This window comes from Sorex fumeus, unplaced genomic scaffold, assembly GCF_029834395.1.
Source record: "Sorex fumeus unplaced genomic scaffold, SorFum_2.1 ptg000115l, whole genome shotgun sequence".
Taxonomy (NCBI): domain Eukaryota; kingdom Metazoa; phylum Chordata; class Mammalia; order Eulipotyphla; family Soricidae; genus Sorex; species Sorex fumeus.
This window is the reverse complement of record NW_026606172.1, coordinates 15,100,272-15,119,826: the sequence shown is the minus strand read 5'-3', so window position 1 is coordinate 15,119,826 and position 19,555 is coordinate 15,100,272. Positions and strand designations below refer to the sequence as shown.

The 19,555-nt window shown below is 35.3% G+C and overlaps 1 protein-coding gene across 5 annotated transcripts in view; it reads left to right on the top strand.

The window, feature by feature from the left end:
* ROBO2 (roundabout guidance receptor 2) overlaps positions 1 to 18,592 on the top strand; it is a 641,887-nt gene extending 623,295 nt beyond the window's left edge. For 4 of the 5 annotated variants that reach the window (XM_056135437.1, XM_056135436.1, XM_056135439.1 and 1 more), the window contains 3 exons: positions 4,425 to 4,598; positions 14,840 to 14,946; positions 17,138 to 18,592. In XM_056135437.1, coding sequence (XP_055991412.1) covers positions 4,425 to 4,598; positions 14,840 to 14,946; positions 17,138 to 17,146 — 290 coding nt within the window. In that variant the 3' untranslated portion in view covers positions 17,147 to 18,592. Of the gene's footprint in view, positions 1 to 4,424; positions 4,599 to 12,465; positions 12,739 to 14,839; positions 14,947 to 17,137 lie in introns of all 5 variants that reach the window. The other variant, XM_056135440.1, reaches the window with a different exon arrangement.
* The last annotated feature ends 963 nt before the right edge of the window (positions 18,593 to 19,555 follow it).

Genomic DNA, 19,555 nt, shown 5'->3' with positions numbered 1-19,555 from the left:
TTTATATAGAATTTTTAATGTAAACAGAAATAAAATCCAAGCCAGAGCAATAGCTTCAGTGGACTGAGCACATGTTTTGCATGCAGGAAGAAGAAAATCAAGTTTCATATACATAATAGATTGGCAGTGACTAAGAGTTAGTAGCAACCCAGAAATCTGTTGCACGACAAAAGATTGCGGTGTGTAATAAGAAAGCACAGAAGTTATATGAGAGAGTAAAACAAGATAGATATGCAGGTCTAGAGAACTAAGGACCTCAAAGATCTAATTCAGTGTTTAGTTATGAATTGATCAAATAAGTAAGTTCTAAAGGACGGAACAAAATTGTATCATAACCCCTGGGAAAATTATTCAGTTGACAATGAGGATGCTAGAAAAAAAACTAGAAGGAAATCAATAAGCAGGAACAGACAAAGAAACTGGAGGTGAAGATGAGAGGTTTATTTCAAAAGTGAGCTTCTGATGGTAAGGAATAGATGTTTAGCAGACATTTAGAAGTACTAGGGGAAAAAAATAGTTGGAACGGGCTAAGGCTGAGCGTTCGCCAGCTTCAATAATGTTCTCTGTCAGAGGGTTTCATATTCCTCTGTGATCACTGACTGAATCAGTTTGATTTTTTCTTATCTCCTGTAGCATTATATTGCAGAGTCTATTGCATCATTTCTCCTTTCATTTTGGGTTGTTGGTCCTTGACTTGTGACTATTAACTCAGAAATTGTTCTCTTGGAGGAGGCTCAGTTACTGGTGTTATCTTGCCTTCCTTGCAGTAGCCTGTGTCAAGGGAATTTGTTTGGAAAGTAAAAAGTGCATTTCCTTGCTTTTGGCAAATAGCATCAAAGTTCTATCTTTCTATGCTACACTTAACACCCTTTTAACATTTCAGATGCTTTCTCACGCCTTGCGTTTCTGTTTTCTCTGTCTTTAAAGTACATGAACCTCATGATATTGTATCCTAACATTTAAACTAAAAATACAAATTTTTTTGATGGTAGCACTCAACTCTATTGTTGTCTCCTAAGTACTGAAGAGAAGAGGAAATAATTGACAGTCCTTAAGTTTAATCTCTTCCATGTGAATACTTTTTTGTTTTATTTAGAAACATTATATTAGCTATTGTATTTGTGTTTTTGCTTTCTTTTTTTAAAAGTGGGGTAAGCAGTATTAGGTCATTTTTGTGTTGTAGATTTGATCAACTTTAACAAAGATTATGATACTAAGTTTAGTAGAAAGTAGGTTTAGGGTCCCCAGTGTTTCTTGTCCCTAGAAAATATCTCAAAACATTAATTTTTTTGCTGAAAAATTAAGAATAAAATTTTATCTGTTTCTTCATCAAAGAACACTTTGATGTTTTTTTTTCTGACATTTTTTTTTCTGTTACTTTGCTGTCTTTTTCAGAAAAAAATCCACATAGTCACAGTAATTCTCTCATAAGTGTTAATTTTCCAAATTAATGACCACTTTTTAAGACTCTTAATTCAGAAATACTTTTTATTAATCCTAAATTTTAAAGGTAATCGAACTTTTGAATTTTTAGTTTTTTAAATGTTTTGTTGTAATTTTGTTTCTAATGTTATTTCCTGAGTTAAGCAAATTTTAGTTTTAAATATTCAGACAATTTTAGGTTTTCTACAAATTGGACAATGTAGATTTTATGCAATTTAGCATTATAATCTGCATTGAATACCTAGTAGATTCTCACTATTTCTTCAACTGAGATTTTGAAAATGTTAAATATGGTGTAATTATTTCATAAAGGAGCTATCTGAGTTTTAAGAATAAGATGTATGGAGAAATTCTTTGGGAGGGGGAAGGATGATGTAACAATGTAAGTTACAATGTAAGTATGGACTCTTATGGGGAATGCTGTTTTCCTGTGTCATAAACAAATAAGGCTGTAATGAGCTTCATTCTTCTACACTCAGAATGTTTAAAATATGATTGATGCTTGACAATGACTTATGAAACCATACTGACCTCAAGGCAAAGGGGTGTTGAGGCAGCTTTTTCTTTTCTTAGAACAGCTGAATAAGCAGATGAGCTACCTAGTCTATCCAATATATACCACTCACTAGACAACTACATTTGTTTTTAGGTTCAATGGTAAATGGATGGGGCTCTGCATCTGATGAGGATCGTAACTTTTCTAGTCATAGATCTAGTGTAGGTAGCTCCTCAGATGGCTCCATCTTTGCCAGCGGCAGTTTTGCACAAGCACTGGTGGCAGCAGCCGATAAAGCTGGTTTTAGGCTGGATGGAACCAGCCTTACAAGAACAGGTTGGTAGACTCTGAGTCAACACTTTGCATGAGAGAATCTGGTCCTTTGGACTCTGAGCTCTTCTGTACTTTCTCCTCAGTGAGTCTGACTTCAGGGTTTTATCTAATTTGCATGTACATGGATTGGATGCGCAATGATTAGAACTACCTTCTTATGCTAGCTTTGCAGTGACCAGAATCCGCTTCTACTCACCACCACCTTCTATCTCTTCTTACCCTTATTTTTATAGTTCTGCTGCTAAATTGGAATAGGTTTCCATTTATTTTTTAATAACTTATCCTTTACAAAATTCTTACACAATCAATAACATTTCCAGTGATTCTGTTTTTATCGCCATTGCTTTCTTTTGCCCAGTTTTCTATAAATGCATTTTCTGGAAAGGTTTTCTCAGCATGGGGTGAATGGGTATAAGGCTGTCTGTCTAACAGCTCAAATGCTGATGGTCTTATTAGTTGTTTGGCTATTAAGATTTTAACCCAATAGTTCATTATTTTTTAAAGGATGCTAGTTAAAGATAAACCCACTGCATTTGCAAGTCAAATAAGTGAGCAAACACATGTTTATTGCTCTGTAGAGTAATCTAAGTTTTATTCGAGAGAATAAGGAATAATACACAAAACAATTACACCTTTTTAAATTTATCAAAACATTCCTCCTAAATAAATATGAGATCAACTCAAATAATACATCAGCAGTCTATAATTTGTTTTATGTAGAAAATTTAACTTTTTCATGATATATGCAATTAATGTCTGCAGCTTTACAAAATGAACTCACGAAGCCAAAACTGAATGTCTAAATATTGAAATTATAATATTCCAACAGTATAATGAAGAAAGATGATTTGACCCTTTATTAAACTCACAGGTTACAAGGATGAGTATTTGTACTTTACTTTAAATTATCCCATCAATATGTTTTATGTAAGCATTACTATAATCGATGAAATAAAAATGATTTTAAGCATTGCAGAGGTTTATTTTTCATATAGCATTCTAACTAAAATGTGTTTTAATATAACCATTTGAATTTTCTTGCTTTATAAGGCACAAGTCAGAAACTTTATGTTGCTTGAGTGCTTTTTGTGGCATAGCTATAAGCAAAGCAGTAAGAAAGTGCAAGGAAACTAATAAATTAGAAGTCATGAGTGCATTTCTTGCATGTATGCTAATAGCTAATAAAGCAGTGAGCAATATTATGTCACATTGACCTAAGGAAATATAACTACATACAATAATTTTGTAAGCAATGAAAACATGCACAGGAGAATAAATGCATATACATAAACCAATCCTATCTTACCATAATAAACATGGAATTAAAATTACAAGTTGTCAAAATATATTAGCTAACATTTTCCTGGAATTAATTTTTCCACATATGTACATTACACCAAGAGAAAAGGACACAGCACATTTCATCTAATGATAATTTGGATTCTGCTCAGATACAATAATGTTCATCAGAAAACACCTTTTGCACTTTGGATATGCCAGGTGTTTTTAACCTGCTATCTATCCTGTTCAATGGTGTTATTGGGTTTCTGCTAAAAGAGGTAGAATTCATCGTTTATGTGTATAGGTGGTAAGGTCAACTTAATATGTGTGTCTGAGCAGACCTTTCATATAAAAATTTAATGTTATTACTAAGGGATAAAATATACTAAGGGATATTTTTCTGTGCTCAAAGAGAATTTGTAAGGGTAAAATTTGATTAAACAAATAATAGCAGTAACTCTTTTCAAAATAGCTTCTTTAAGAAGTAAAAGCTGCATGGATTTGCATAGAACTGTGAAAATATCACTACATTTATCCAGGTTAAATTTGAAAAATCAAGATTTTGGTTGAATGATTTCCTTAATGTTCTTGTTTTTTGTTTTTGTTTTTGGTGAGTAGTGTACTGGTTTTCAAAAGAGGAACAACATAAATACAGCAAGACTTTTTAATTTTTTTTTTCAGAGATGCCACTGCTTGGTGTCTTCAAATGACTTCTCTAGTCAGGTCTATAGGTGAGCTTTAGTAGGAACAGAAATGCAAGAGAGAGGGAAAAGAGACAGAGAAAAACAGAGACAGAGGCAGAGAGGACAGAGAGAGAACCAGTGTATCATAACAACATTCTCTAGACCCATGCCCTTTCTTTTCTTTTTAGGTAAAGGCTTCACCTCCTCTCAAAGACCTCGACCGACCAGCCCTTTTTCTACTGACAGCAATGCCAGTGCAGCCCTGAATCTGAGTCAGAGGCCTAGACCCACTAAAAAACACAAGGGAGGGCGAATGGAGCAACAACCAGCATTGCCTCATCGAAGGGAAGGAATGACAGATGGTAGGTTTGCTCCCTTCTCTCTTGTCTATGCGATTATGACTGTTCTGTGTCATCATTGACTTAATTACAGTAACTATGGTAGATTAGACTGGCAGAACCTGGCTGCATTTTCTTGTTCAAATAAAACAAACACAGACACCTCTCTCTGTCTCTGTCTCTGTCTCTGTCTCTGTCTCTCTCTGTCTCTCTCAGTCTCTGTTTGTCGCTATCTCTGTCTCTGTCTCTGTCTCTCTCTCCCTCTCTCTTTGTCTCTCTATCTCAATTATTTCTTTCTTTTTGGTTTTTGGGGTCATGCACAGTGCTGCTCAGGGCTTACTTCAGCTCTGTGTTCAGGGAATCACTCAAGAAAGCCTTTTGTGGCCATATGGGATTCCAGGGATCAAAACCAGTTCAGCTGCATACAAGGCAAGTGCATTAGCCTATGCACTATTACTCTGACCCAATAATATGCAATTCTTTTTTTACATTATCAAGCCTAACAAATATATGCCATATCACTTTTCCAACATTTTTTTCTGTCATTCTAGCATTTTCCTATGAATACTATTTAGTGCCTGACCAGTTTCGATATCTCATTCAACATGGCCCCATGAGCTTCATTAGATATAGCCCTATTGGACCCCAAGCATCCGGTTGGCCCTGGCTGTTTGACCCTTAGCAAGTGAGGTCATGTAACACTGAATTTTCAATCTCTCACATTGAAACAACTAGTCTCCTTGGCTGACTATAGCTGGAAACCCTGAATAATTTGAATAATAAATAATGAGCATTTGAATAATGGTCAAAATTGTGTCTTTTCCCCAAAAGAAAGAAAAATAACTTTGGGAAAGATGGTGCAGATTTTCAAATTTAAAGGTCAATCCTGTCTCTGTCATAATAATTCCATTTTTACTGTAGTGTGAGTGCAGTGATAGCAAAAGTAGAAACAAGTAGGTAATTTCCAGAAAATTTTTACTTTTTGTTTGTTTGGGGAGCCACAATTAGCTGTGCTCAGAGCTTACATGGCTCTGTGCTCACAAAAATCATATATGATGCTTGGGATCCAATCAGCTTGCCATAAAGGGGGAGTACAGTTGGGACAGAGGAGGAACGGCCATTACAATGATAGTTGGCAATAATCACTGTGGACAAAAACTGAGTGTTGAAAGGAGGTAAAGTGATATGCATTATACCCTGGCAGCAACAGTATTGCAAACCACAATCCCTAAAAGGAAAATGAGATAGAGACAGAGACAGAGAGACAGAGGCACAGAGACAGAGAGAGAAGTGTTTTCCATTGAGGCAGGCAGTACAGTCTGGACGAGATGGTGGGCAGGAGTAAATCTGAAGACATTGGTGGTAGGAATTTTGCATTGGTGAAGTGATCGGTATTTGAACATTGTGTGACTGAAACTCAATCATGAACAACTTTTGAAACATATATGTCACAGTGACTCAATTAAAAAAAGGGAACTAACAGATAACTTATATTTATCTCAGCAGCCCAAGAAAAGCTATAGAAAGAATGGGTAATAGCTTAATTCGACCCAAGAGCAGCCATAGTTTGCTGATATGTTGTAAGCCATTTATTTTTGAACAGTGTTCAGTATTTGCATTTTTACTAAATACTGCTAATTTCAGAAAGCAATGCCATTGAAGGAAGTGCTTCTTCTCTAATGAGTAGTTCTTCATACAGTAAAACTATTTCTCATAAAGTCAATTTAATTCTCAAGTATTCACAGATAGGAATAAAAATGACAGGCTAAAGTGAATTGCTTAGTGTAATGGCTGATCAAAAGGTAAATTTCTCTCCTTTCTCAACATTACTTCTGCAACAGAGACACCTTATCCTGAGATAATTCTGTTAAATCCCAAAAGTTTTGCAAACCTAAGGTAAAAGATAGAAACATCTGGAGTACTGATAACGTATATCCTGGAAATTCTGAATTGTTCTGGGGTGAACATAAACTGCAGGTATTTGTAAAAATTCAGTGGTGAATCTACTCAGAATTTGCTTTTGAGAAGCAGTAGTTGATTGATTCTTAGCCCTCATCCCAGTCTCTTAGACTTGTTATAAATTCAAATGAGGATTATTTACAAGCGGAGGTATTTGTTCTTACTGTTTATATTTCCTTTTTGTTTTTTTTTAATCTTTTGCTTTGGGGGGGTCCCATATTTGCAGTCAGTTTTCTTTCATCTTTTTGTTATCCTATAACACAAATATTTTAAAAGTCAAACATACCTTGTTATCAAAGCTCTCGGGGGTACTTGTCTTTCATGTTTATTTGGCTAGAAATTGATTCTGTGTGATACAAGGGAAAGGTAGAGTAGAATCTATATTTCTCAAAAAACAGAGACCTGGTGATGAGCAAAATAATCACTTCCTACCTTCCGTGGGTGATCTGTAGAGTAGCTGAGGGCTTAAAGCCATCCATAGTTTAATCAGTCTCTCCAAAGTCAAAGAGTACTCTTGCATACTCATAAATCTCAAACTATAATTTTCCTGCTTGAATGTCAAGGAAAGAGGTAAAAAATCAAATATAAATTTTTATGTAGATTTCCTAATATGTTGCAGATTGTATTCACAATACATAGTTTTTTTAAAAAAATATGAATTGAGACAATACAAGCTGTCTTTTCTTCCTAGAACATGTTTTGTGCAAGCCCTTTCTGAATGTCTAACAGAATTTACCTACTTCCTAGTGGTGATTATTTCATTCACATCTTGCAGTGTTTGGGGGCTTCTCCTGGCCTAGGGAGATAATTCTAATGGGTTCATAGGAACTGGCAGTGCCTGCGATCATACTCAGGCTTCACCAATGTATAAAATGTGCTCAGCCTGTTGGGTTATCTCTCCAGCCTCACTTTTTACTTTAAAGTTTGATCACTGCAATGGTCACCCTTCTAAAAATCAAAAAAGGCTCCAGACTTTTCAAACAGCTTTCTAAAAATAAATTGTGCAAATGGCTGCTAGTAGATTCATATAGAACTTGCTGATGTTTTACCATTTTAGCTTTCAAAGTGTTTAATTCAAGGAACTCTTATGATACCTGGACATTGATTTTTATTATGGCATTCTAACAGTAGTCCTTAAGGAGATTATATTTTATAGTAAATATTGTGTCAGTATTAAATCTGATTCAGTAATAATTTCATTGTGTTTTTGAAATGATTACTTTTGAATAATGCTTATATTATAAACATGTTCATTAAAATCTAGTGTTATACTTTTATGTTTATATGTAATACTTTTATTTAGTATTAGTATTTAGTATATTTGATTAGTATTTATAAGCATATTATTCCTAGTAATTATTGCTATTGCTATAACTCTGTTCTTAAAAAGTTTTAAGAATGTATTTCCTGGTCAGGAGGGATAGTATAGGAATTAAGGTACTTGCCTTCCATGCACCTGGTACTCCAGCTTCAAGACATAAATAAATTTTTTAAAGATAAAAAATAAGGGGCTGTGTAGTATCTGGGTAGCAAGGAGAGCCCCCGCGGCTCTCTCTTTTACCACTGCATTCAGTGGACAAGAGCCACTCCCCCCCCCCCCCCGGGATGGGGTCGATACCATGGGTGGACGGAAAGAGGAAATGAGGCTGCCAGCTGGTTGGTGTTCAATTGCCATTTATTCCATTCTCCCCACTTGCTTGTTCCAGTCTCACTAAGCTCCCCATTCTAGTCACACACTGCCCCTCATTCCTGTGTCTCCTGCTTGTCTCTCTGCTCTCCCTCTCGCAGCCGCATCTCTCGTCTCTCCACGTGCCTACTCCTGCATTCATCCTCTACATTCTTCTCCCTCTGTCCTCCTTGCTAGTCTCTCTGCACTCCATCTTGCTATCCTGGTCTCTCTCTAGTCTCCTTCCAACACCCCAACATTGGGGGTAGCCACCACATCCTGTCTGGTAGGTAGCACAATCAACATATCAAAGGCCCTTTCTGATTGTCCATCAGGATCAAGGGTGGAAATACCACCTAGGGGTGTTTCTCCTCTCCTTAGTCCAATAACTTAATTAACATCATAATTCTACTTCTTAATATCAGCTATTTTGTATGGACACAGTAAGAGATACGTTGAGCTTGTAGAGTGACTCTCCTAGGGACATCTTGCTATAGATCTCACACTACAGTGCTCAGCCCAGATTAATCTTTCCTAATCCTAGCAGGGTCCTACTCCAGTTATTACTTTTTGAATCATTGACAAAATTTGTCGATGACTATGCTCTTAACTTATAGTTAAGTATTATGGCGCTTTGGCCTGGTCCATTTCAATGCCAGGGTAGCTCACTGCTTGCCCTGGGTTCATCCAGTCCCTTGTCGGGACCCTTTTTTGGGAGTGCTAGGAAATAACAGCAACTGAGGGTTAAGTCAAGAGAATAGATGCTCAGGGTTGAATATAATTCAGAGTCAATTAACTCCCAAGTTACAAAAACATAGCCCTAAGTGTCTCCCTGTGTCTATACAAAAAGGACATTGCTCTGAATTAACTAAAAGGACATTTCTCTTAACTTAAGGAGAAGAGAAAAGCAATATTTACAAGTTAACAGACCACAAAGAAAGAAGTTGCAGATAAACACAGAGGAATTGCAGCACTATTATGGAAGCAGCCCAAAAAACCTAAACTCCCTGTGACAAGGAAAAAGGGACAAACCAATGTTATCCAATGACAGCCTACATAGATAATACAGTGGAAAAGATTCTTGACTTCCACATGACCTACCCAGGTTCAATTATGGGCACTCCAATGATCCCCCAAGCCTCTCCAGGAGTGATCCTTAAGTTACAGTCCTGAGCAATGACTTACCTATGACTAGGTATGACCCAAAAGTTAAAACAAAATAAAAAACAAAAGGATTAGTAAATATATTAGAGGAAATATAAACTTTTCAGTATGGTGTTGTTGTTGAGGGGAAAACCTCAGAAAGGAAATTGAGTGGTAGAAAGTTGAGGCTCAGATATATTTTCTTTTCTTTTTTTTCTTTTTTCACTTTTTGGGTCACACCTGGCAATGCACAGGGGTTACTCCTGGCTCTGCACTCAGGAGTTACTCCTGGTAGTGCTCGGGGACCATATGAGATGTTAGGAATCAAACCCAGGTCCGACACGTGCAAGGCAAGTACCCTATCCGCTGTGCAATTGCTCTAGCCCCTCAGATATATTTTTAATGAAGTGTTCAGGGAAGTCTCATTGGGAGAACATAAAGGAAAAGACATCACCAATGCCTGAGAAAACAAGTGACTAAAGGAAATAAGATAGTAACTGAAAATTAGGTTTATTCACTAAAAAAGCAGGAAGGACAGTGGTCTTGGTTCAAAGAGAAATGGGGCATGGAATGAGACAAGTAAATGAGGGCAGAGAGAGAGAGAGAGAGAGAGAGAGAGAGAGAGAAGAAGGTAAACAAGTTACATAATCTTACTAAAATTGCAGTAAAGTATTCTACCTTTTCTGTAAAAAAAAATCATGGGCTTCTATTTGGAAACACAAAAACCACAAAGAAAGCAGCTAGTAGGAGTTACATAGGAAAAAGAATACTAGATTAAAATCTATGGCATGATGTGAAAGCTTGGATTTCAAGTATAGTTTGGAAGTAAGTAGACCGTGCTAGAGTTCTGAAAACTTAGTTTGTCAAGCACAGATTCCACCTGTGTTAGTCAACATGCACATTGAAATTGCTAGGTGAAAAGAAAAATCTCTAAAGAAGAATGTTTTATAGGGGAAGATCTATAGCTCAATTTTGATATGTGAATTTTAAGACGCTTCCTAAATATCAAAATGTCTTGTGTGCATCTGATTACATAGACCTGAAGTATATGTGAGAAAAATCTGTCCTGTAGATATTTAATTACATTCTGTTTCATTTTTCTTACCTAAAAAAAGAGAATTATGACAATACATACATTATTGGATGAGTATTGCCTAACAATAGTAAATAGTAGGCCAGTAAGAGACTCTGTAACAAATTGATTTAGTTGAAATGAGTCAACATAGAAATGAATAATAAATTTAATTTTAGAAAACATATTTGATTACAAACTTTTATATTTTCCACAGCCCTTCTGAATTCTCATTTTTTTCCCATTTGTTTATTTCAATCACACGCAAAGCTCTTTTTCTTTTTTAAGGAATTACAGACTCCAAAGATGTTAGCTAATTAGATAGCTTTATCATTCCAAGTTAAATCAAATAGTGATCAGAATTTTAGCTGGCAAAAGCCATTTTTGCCATTTTAAAAAATTAAGCTGCTCTAATGGAAAATAAAAATCAACAATGAAAGAAGTTATTTTAGAAGGCAGATATAATAATGTCCTTCCCATTGTCAGCCTAAGTCCAATAACTCAGAAGAAATAATTAATTTGAAATTATAATAATACAGGCTCAAGGAAGTCAGTATTGGATATAAATGAAATACTAACCTCATTGGCAGATTATTCAACAAACAGATATGTGAAAATTGAATTTGGCCTTCATTTTGGGATAAATTTTCCAAATAAAACTATATTCTGTCAGACATGTACCCTCATCCCTTCAATAATTAGTGATTTGTAACGTAATGAGAGGATTTACACAGGCACCGGGAATGCTGTTCCAGCACAGAGTCCCAGAGCAGAAGCAGAGGATGCCGTTGTTAGCAGTGCTATGGAAGGCAGGATCATTGTGTTGTAAGTGGGAGTTTAAAGCTTCTTAAGAAAATCTGGGAAAGAATCAAAGTTTCCTGAGGAAGCAATCTTTTGTAAAAGAAATGTACACTCTTTTATACTAAATCGTGCAATGTTTCAAAAACAAAAGCCCACATATAAAATTGGTAAGGTAAAGGTAAAGGCCCTCCCGTTGATCGTCGATTTGCTCGAGCGGGCCCAGTAACGTCTCCATTGGAGACTTTGTGGTTACTGTGTCTGGCATATCGAATACTCTCGGTAGCTTGCCGGGCTCTCCGAGAGGGGCGGAGGAATCGAACTCAGGTCGGCCATGTTGGCCGCTTGTAAGGCGAACGCCCTACCCGCTGTGCTATCGCTCCAGCCTCTCGGAGAGCCCGGCAAGCTACCGAGAGTATTCGATATGCCAGACACAGTAACAACAAAGTCTCCAATGGAGACGTTACTGGGCCCGCTCGAGCAAATAAAATTGGTATTGGAAATAATCCTATTTTAGTTAAGTAAATGTATATGTTTCATACTATATTTAGTCTTTACAAATAACTAAGAAAAAGTGGAAGAAACTAAAGCAACAAGTGTTTAGGATTTTCAGAATATTTTGAAATCATCAACAAACTCATTTTAGGGCTAATATAAATCAGAATAGATCTGGTAAAAGGATTACAGAAGTAAAAAGTAAAAGGATTACAGAAAGGACTCTAATTTCACATTTATAGACAATGAAGCTGTAAAGATCATGATCTGAAAAGCCAGTAAAGGAAAAATCAAAATATTAACTCAGTACCCAAATTTAGTTTTCTCTGATATCTAAAGAAGTTTCCTAAAAAGTTATCCAGTCTCGGTTTTTTTATGTACATTGTCTACTGTAACAGCAGTCTGAACATTGGTTATTACGTATTAAAATTAACACATTAGAAGAACATAATATATTAGTTGTAACTCATTAGTTAACTCATGAAACGAATAGTCAGAACCGATTGTGGGGAAGAATGTTAATTGCATTTAATAAATGTTAGCTGAACCCTTAGACTGATGTTAAATGTACCACATACATGGGGAAAGGAAGTCATATGTTGCATATGATATAGCACATAGGTACTAATTCCTCCAGGGCATCATTTTCTATCAGCATTGACAGAGGAGCAAGCTTTTTTTTTCATTTAGTTTTTCAACTAAAACCTGTACTTTTCATTAAATTTAAGACTATTCTAAATATTATTCAACATTTTTAGATCTTCCACCACCACCAGACCCCCCTCCAGGTCAGGGTTTAAGACAGCGCATAGGTCCGAGCCAGAATGCGGGTCCTATGGAAAATTCAACAGAAAGAAAGGGAAGCTCTCTGGAAAGACAGCAAGCATCCAAATTAGAAGACACCAAGAACTCTTTGGATTGTACAGCTAGAACATCCCTAGAATGTCAGCAACAAACCCAGGAATGGATAAACTCTACAGAATGCCAAGAAGATACATGGAAAGCCCTACACAAACAAGGTGTTGGACCAGGTGTGTTCCACACGGGCCCAAGAAAGGCTTAAACTTGACCATTCTTTTTTCCTACCAGGTGTTTTAGTCATGGCAGTTGTAGAGTTTCTGAGTACATTTAGCTAAACTGAAAAATTGAAATGGAAATTCCTCTACAAAACTCTCAACCACATCGCTTGAGGCTGATTCCAGTTGGGGCCTTTATTTTAAGTTTGGCTCTGATTAGTCTTTCAGTCCAAAAGACCTTCATGCACCATCTATGGGGTCGGCAGATGATTTAATTTTTTTTGCCCTTTAATACTTATATTAGTCTTTACTTTTTTAGATGTCTCAATTTCATCTCTACTGTCAATCTCCTCTTTGCATCTGTTTTATTTTTACTAAAATAAATACTCATTTCGAAAGGAAAATTTGTTTTAGTTGAATAAACTAATTGAAATAACAAGTATTGTAGTCTAACAAAAGAAGCCTCATATTAGCAAAGGTTAAACTGGGCCTGTGCTTTCTCCAAATCATCAAATTTAGTTACAGTTAATTCAGTTAAAAAAAATAAATATATATATAAAAAGTGTTCTTGCTTATAAATCAGATTTCCTGGAAATGTTACAGAAAAAAATGTCATAACTTGTATTTGATTTTGGTTTTTTTGGAAGAGTAGATTTTGAGCCTCTTGAAGAAATAGATACATGTATACAGACACTTACATACACATTTAAAGTTTCCTTACACATACATACATTCCTTTGCATCCAGTTTTTTCTAGATATCTCCTCTACATATGCATTTTAATCATCGTATTATTTTCAATGTACTATTCAATGAGCTAGAATATATAATTAATGCAAGGCCAAAGTATCCAGTTTTGATATTTAGATTTAGAAGAACACTTAGACTACTAAGACAGTAAGAAATAGCATGTGATCTTTGTTAAAGATTATCTAAGAAGAAATATGTTCTGTCCAGCCAGTATTTTACTTTAGTTGTCTAATCATAGGAAAAATTCTCCATAGTAAGAGAGAAAATAATCAGAATGTGACAGAGAGAGAGATAGAGAAAGAAGAGAGAGAGAGAAAGAGAGAGAGAGGGGGAGAGAGAGAGGGGGAGAGAGAGGGGGGGGAGAGAGAGAGAGAGAGAGAACAGATAAAAGACAGAGGAGCAGAGTGATAGAACATTAGAACATTAGGCAGGTGATAGAACATTAGAACATTAGGCAGGACATTTACCTGGCCTTGCATGCGACTGACCTAAGTTCCATTCCTGGCATCCCATATGGTCCCCCAAGTCTGGCAGGAGTGATCCCTGAGCACAGGGCGAGGAGTAAGTCCTGAGCATTGCTTAGTGTTGCCACATCCCTTCCCCCCCCCAAAAAAAAAAACAAATAAGAAAGTGAAGGAAGAAGGAAAAGAGGAGGGAACAAGAAAAGAAAAAAATGAAAAGTATTTTATATAGTTATGCATATTATTAGTTATGTTTAGAGAGATTGTACATGATAGTAATGTTGACACATAATTTTAAATATATGAGTTTCTCTGTTCTGAAAAAATACAATGGTTCAAATTATGCATTTCTTTGTCAAGAAACAACACACATTGAAAGCTTATTTTATTTGCTAATATATAAATAAGTACTGAAAAATTTAAACTAAAAATCATATTATGTCAATCTTAATGAAAAAAATCAATTTGAAACCATATCAAATTCAAGAAATCTTTCTCAGAAATGTTTTTTCTAAATAATATGGTTCTTTGTCTATTACTGTAGTTCTCTTTTTTATTAATAAGCTTAAATTTGAAAATAATGTATAAAATTATATACTTATCCTAAGATCTCTTTTAATTTAGTTCTGCTTCAATTCCTATTGTTTAGACACAAATATGCTTTTAATATCCTTACTTTATTAAATAACAACTTTTAAATTTTACTTGAGCGGGCCCAGTAACGTCTCCATTGGAGACTTTGTTGTTACTGTGTCTGGCATATCGAATACTCTCGGTGGCTTGCCGGGCTAGTGAAATAGTAAAATAGCCCATCTTGAGCTGTATGTTTAAATTTAAATGTATCTGGCCTGCATGTTGCTCTTAGATTTAGGCAACTTAACTGTTGTGCTTTCTATTTTCCTCAGAGGAGACCTTGGTGCCCTATAGCAAGCCCAGTTTCCCATCTCCAGGCGGTCACAGCTCATCAGGAACAGCTTCTTCGAAAGGATCCACCGGACCTAGGAAAGTGGAGGTACTGAGGGAAAGCCACCAGTGTAATGCCTGTGATCTTCTAAATATAGGATATATGGGCTCCAGTAGTCAAGGACAGTTTACGGGTGAATTGTGTAAGTGCTTTAGGACCCTCAAAATGGCAGTCATGATTCAGAAAGAATACCAGTGTAGGGAAGGAAGTTTTGGGTTCCATTCAATCCACTTATTCCCTGGGTAGGTCTGAAAATTAAACATACCAACGTTGATGAACAAACAGAAACCTCTATCTCTTGCTGAATGCTTATGTGTACCTGGAACTTGACAAAGATAATTCAGATGCAAGAAGCAACCAGGGCTGGAAACTATTCTTGCTTTAGACACAAAACAATAAATTTGGAAAGATTTGATCAAATTAGAGAGTTAGGGCAAAGAGTAGTATATAATTAAGAAGGAACTAGCAAGATAATCAGTCACTGTTTGTATAGATTTCTTGGCTCCACACTCAGTCTCTGGTGATAAAGTTGACACTGTTTTGAATACAGGGAAAGTACCTTTCACTGTGCAGTCAGAAAAACTGTTTTAAGGAAAAGGAGTGAACAGAATAGCAGCTGGGGTGTAGTCTTTCCGGCTTCTGATATTTTCTCAAATTTTCTGACTTTTTAATGTATTCTTTATTCCAAGTTGCTATATTTTGATAGTATATTCTGAACTGCATCAATAACATTGTCACAGTAAATGAATTTCAGAATAGTAGAAAGTTTATTATTAGAAGAAAATTATAATTTTGAACATATTTGTCCTAACTTCAGCCATAACTATTTTAAGCATTCAGTTCAATAAATATTTACTTAATTTCACATTTGATTTATAGTGTACAAAAATTGTCTAGCTTTATTGCCTAAATTTAGGCAACAGAGCTTTATACTTAAGGTAATTAAATGTAATCCACCCTGTAGTTACTCTTTACAGTAATGCAAAAATATTGACATTTTTGTAGTTTAGAGAACATTATTAGTTATTCTGCAATTCCTAATTTTTTTATTTATACGTAGATTTAAATTTAGGTAATGCAGAAAGTTGAATGTGTAATACTTGCTTAGAATGAGCATGATATATAGAACAGTAGATAAGGTGCTTTGCCGTCTCCTCTGCTGACCAAGGCGTGATCCCCTCATCACATATGATCCCCCAAGCCTCACCAGGAGTGATCACTGAATATAGAAACAGGACTAATCCCTGAACACTGCCAGGTGTGGCCCAAACCCTATCACCGCAAAGTAATAAATTTATTTTTCTGAATTAAAACCTGGAACTGGTATTTATAATGATAATTTCTTAAACATAAAACTTTAGGGAATAGTGATAGGTGCCATAGTTTATCATAGTAAAAACACATTAAAATTTTGACATAAATGTCATCATGAAGGTTAAGGATTTCTCTATTTAATGTCAGTATTATAAGTTTGAAATATAGTAAACTGCTCTTTTTTGGGGGGAAGGGCACAAAGCTCAGGGGTTACTCCTGGTTCAGCAGTTCAGGAATTATTCCAGGCTGTGCTTGGGCGACCATATGGGATTTCAGAGATCGTACCCAGGTTGGCCTAATGCAAGTCAAATGCTTTACCCACTGTACAGTCGCTCGGGAAATTGTACTAAACTGCTTTTTGAATTCATTTACAATACACTACTGAGAGAACGGCTTTGATTTCCAATCATCCCTTAGTTTACTAGTTATGTGACAAAACAAAGTAAAGAAACGTTCAAATTTATTGACCCCCTTCTCTTAAAAACATATAATCATTATATTCACATCACAGTCTGAGATAAAACATAAAACTGGAAACTTCTCTAGTGTTGGGAGTTAGTATTATTTACTATTACTGATGAAATTATCATTTAAATATTTTTATAAATATTTGATTTGACAAAGGAACATTTCTTTGATGTTCCTTTAACTATTATTTTGGAATAATTTTAAACTCACAGAAAGTCCAAGGAATACCTTTACCTAGATTTTAGAACTTGCAGTTGTATAGTGATTCTTTTCCTTGCTCTTCAGAATGAAATTTCTTTCAGTGAAAAATACAAAATCAGATGACATTACCTTTCCGTATTATATGTGCTTTGATTTTTTTCCTGCCAGGGTTGGTTTCATTGTTTTTAGTAAGAATAAAAGAATAACTAATTTAAGTGGAGATATTTCTGATTGTTTTTTTTTTCTTTATCTCTAGAGTAACTGAAAGAGTAATGCAAAGCTGCTTTGAAGGACCATCAGGTCTGAACTCATGGAAGTGACACTAAACAGTGCAATGAACAATTTCTTTATTTATGTACTATTAAAGAACTGTAAATGCAATGTAAAGACACACAGCCACACATATCCCACAGATATTTTACTTGTGTTCTTCTCTTAAGTACACCACCCACCTTAACTCTTTCTTGTCAGGAGTATATAAAAAAGAAAGAAAGCGAAACTCACCCTCCAGGAAGAAAAGGATTTTCCTCTGTATATAATTTCTTTTGTGCATTGCTATGCAAGCTCACTCTTTTTAGCTCTGTTCATATTATTGTCTGTTCTTATTGGTCTGTTGTACTATATGTGAATTAATAGGCTGTGGTGCCATATATTAACTTTTAATTGTGTAACTTTTATGTTTAAATTTTGCACTGCAATTTTATTTGGTGATAAGCACAAATCTCTACTCCTCGTGACATGAAGAAAAAGACTGAATGTGAAGGGAGTTTCTGTACTGTAAGCTAGGCTGGATAATGTTGGTTGTAACCAGTCATGTTAGATGGTTTTCAGTTGGGGTGTAGAAATAGAGGCAGAGGATCAGTGGAGTTGGCAAAGTATTTGAACATCAGGGACTGAGTCATTAAAAAAAATAATAAAAGATAATGGTGGCTTTTACTATTAACTGAAGAAGGGTCAAAAGAAGTTTAAGTTAAGAGTGAATAGGCACTAAAATATAAAGGTACTGGATGTAGTAAACTGCTAACAGTGAATTTAAAGGGCACGAAAGTTATATCTAAATCAATTTTTCTTGTCATTGTAATTGATCCATCTGAGAATTAACAAACAGAAAGGAATTAAGATATTTCGCAAGTGCTGTATTTATATTACAGTTTTTTAAAAGCATTTCTGAATTACCATAAATAATCTCTCCGACTCATTAAGTCAGAATGTAGTACGAAGTTCCCCAAGGAAACAAACAAAGGAAACCCTAGAATATCTAGCCAACAGTTAAAGAGGCAATTTATTATTAGGACATACTCAGGCTGCTTCCAAATATAAAAATTCTATTGCAATATCTTGTTTCATCTTTCTAAAACATGCACAGTACACACTAGAGGATAGAGCTGCACCATTTAATCCAAGACTTTTGAAAAACAAGGCAGTCTACATGCAATTTTGTGTTTTATTTGATTAAGAAGTTTCGTTGCCACCAAATGTATAGCCAAGTAGTATGTGCTTAAAAAAAAAAGCAGTGCTCAGAGTATGTTCAGTTCACAGTAAGTAGATTTATTGGATTCAATCTTTTATGGTACATTCTCAGAAATTGGCTACCAACAAAAATATGTTGACCCATTTTGAATGAGTAAATTGAAAAGAAAACTTTTAAAGGAGAAAAAATGCATGTTTATACACTTTTTAAATAAAACCAAATCTCGTAAGTGGACATTAATAGCAGTGTCCTGCCTCCTTTGTTTCCACGACTTTTGAGAACAAGAAATTCCTGAGTATCAATCATGTAAGTTCAAAATATGCCTTTGGAATATACGTGGTAGCTGCTGTACATGTATAGTCAATCAGTCTAGTAGAAGACAACCTTGAAATTCCCACTTGTGACATCTTCCCATGTGCTGCCTACACAATTGTAAATTCAAATTTCATCGTATTTAATCTTTTTTTTCCATGGTGTGCTCAGTAGTTGGTACTTTGAAAATTACTTAGCATAATAAATAGGATCAAACCTAAAATATGGGTCTCACTTAAATTACTATTCATACTCTATACATACTTGGTTCAGTCACCAATTGTGGTGATATTGTTTTCAACAAATAGAGGAAATAATTAAATGTGCTCCATTCTTTTTTTCTACAACAAGAGAGGCAGACACAAATGAACAAAATTAGAACAGAAAGAATATGAACTCTACCTTTTTGATATGATGGAGTTCATTTCTTCACCGAAGAGAAAAAGAATTCTGAGACAGTTATTAAACCCGATATCAACTTTCCACCAGAGGTGCCTGAATTTTAATGCATTTTTATTTATCTGGGTCAGAGCAATTGAGGAAGATGAAAAATTTCTCTGCAGAATGAATACATAACTGTAGGATATGAGAATTTTTTTGTTGCTGCACCTCCCAGCAACACCTCTTTCTATTTAAAAGCAGTATGCACATACATATTAATTTGTGTTTCTTATATGCTTCAATATACCACAATTTAGTCTAAAACTTTAGCTCATTATACAGGACCTTTGACTGTTGGTAACTAGCAGTTGTATGTGACTAAGAAACCAACATTTGAAAAATGGAGTATGTGTAATATGAACACTCTTGGGTATGGGAGAAAAGCAAAATAAAACGCCATATATGTACACAGGTGACTTCTAGAATAATGAGGGCATAGGATCATACTTT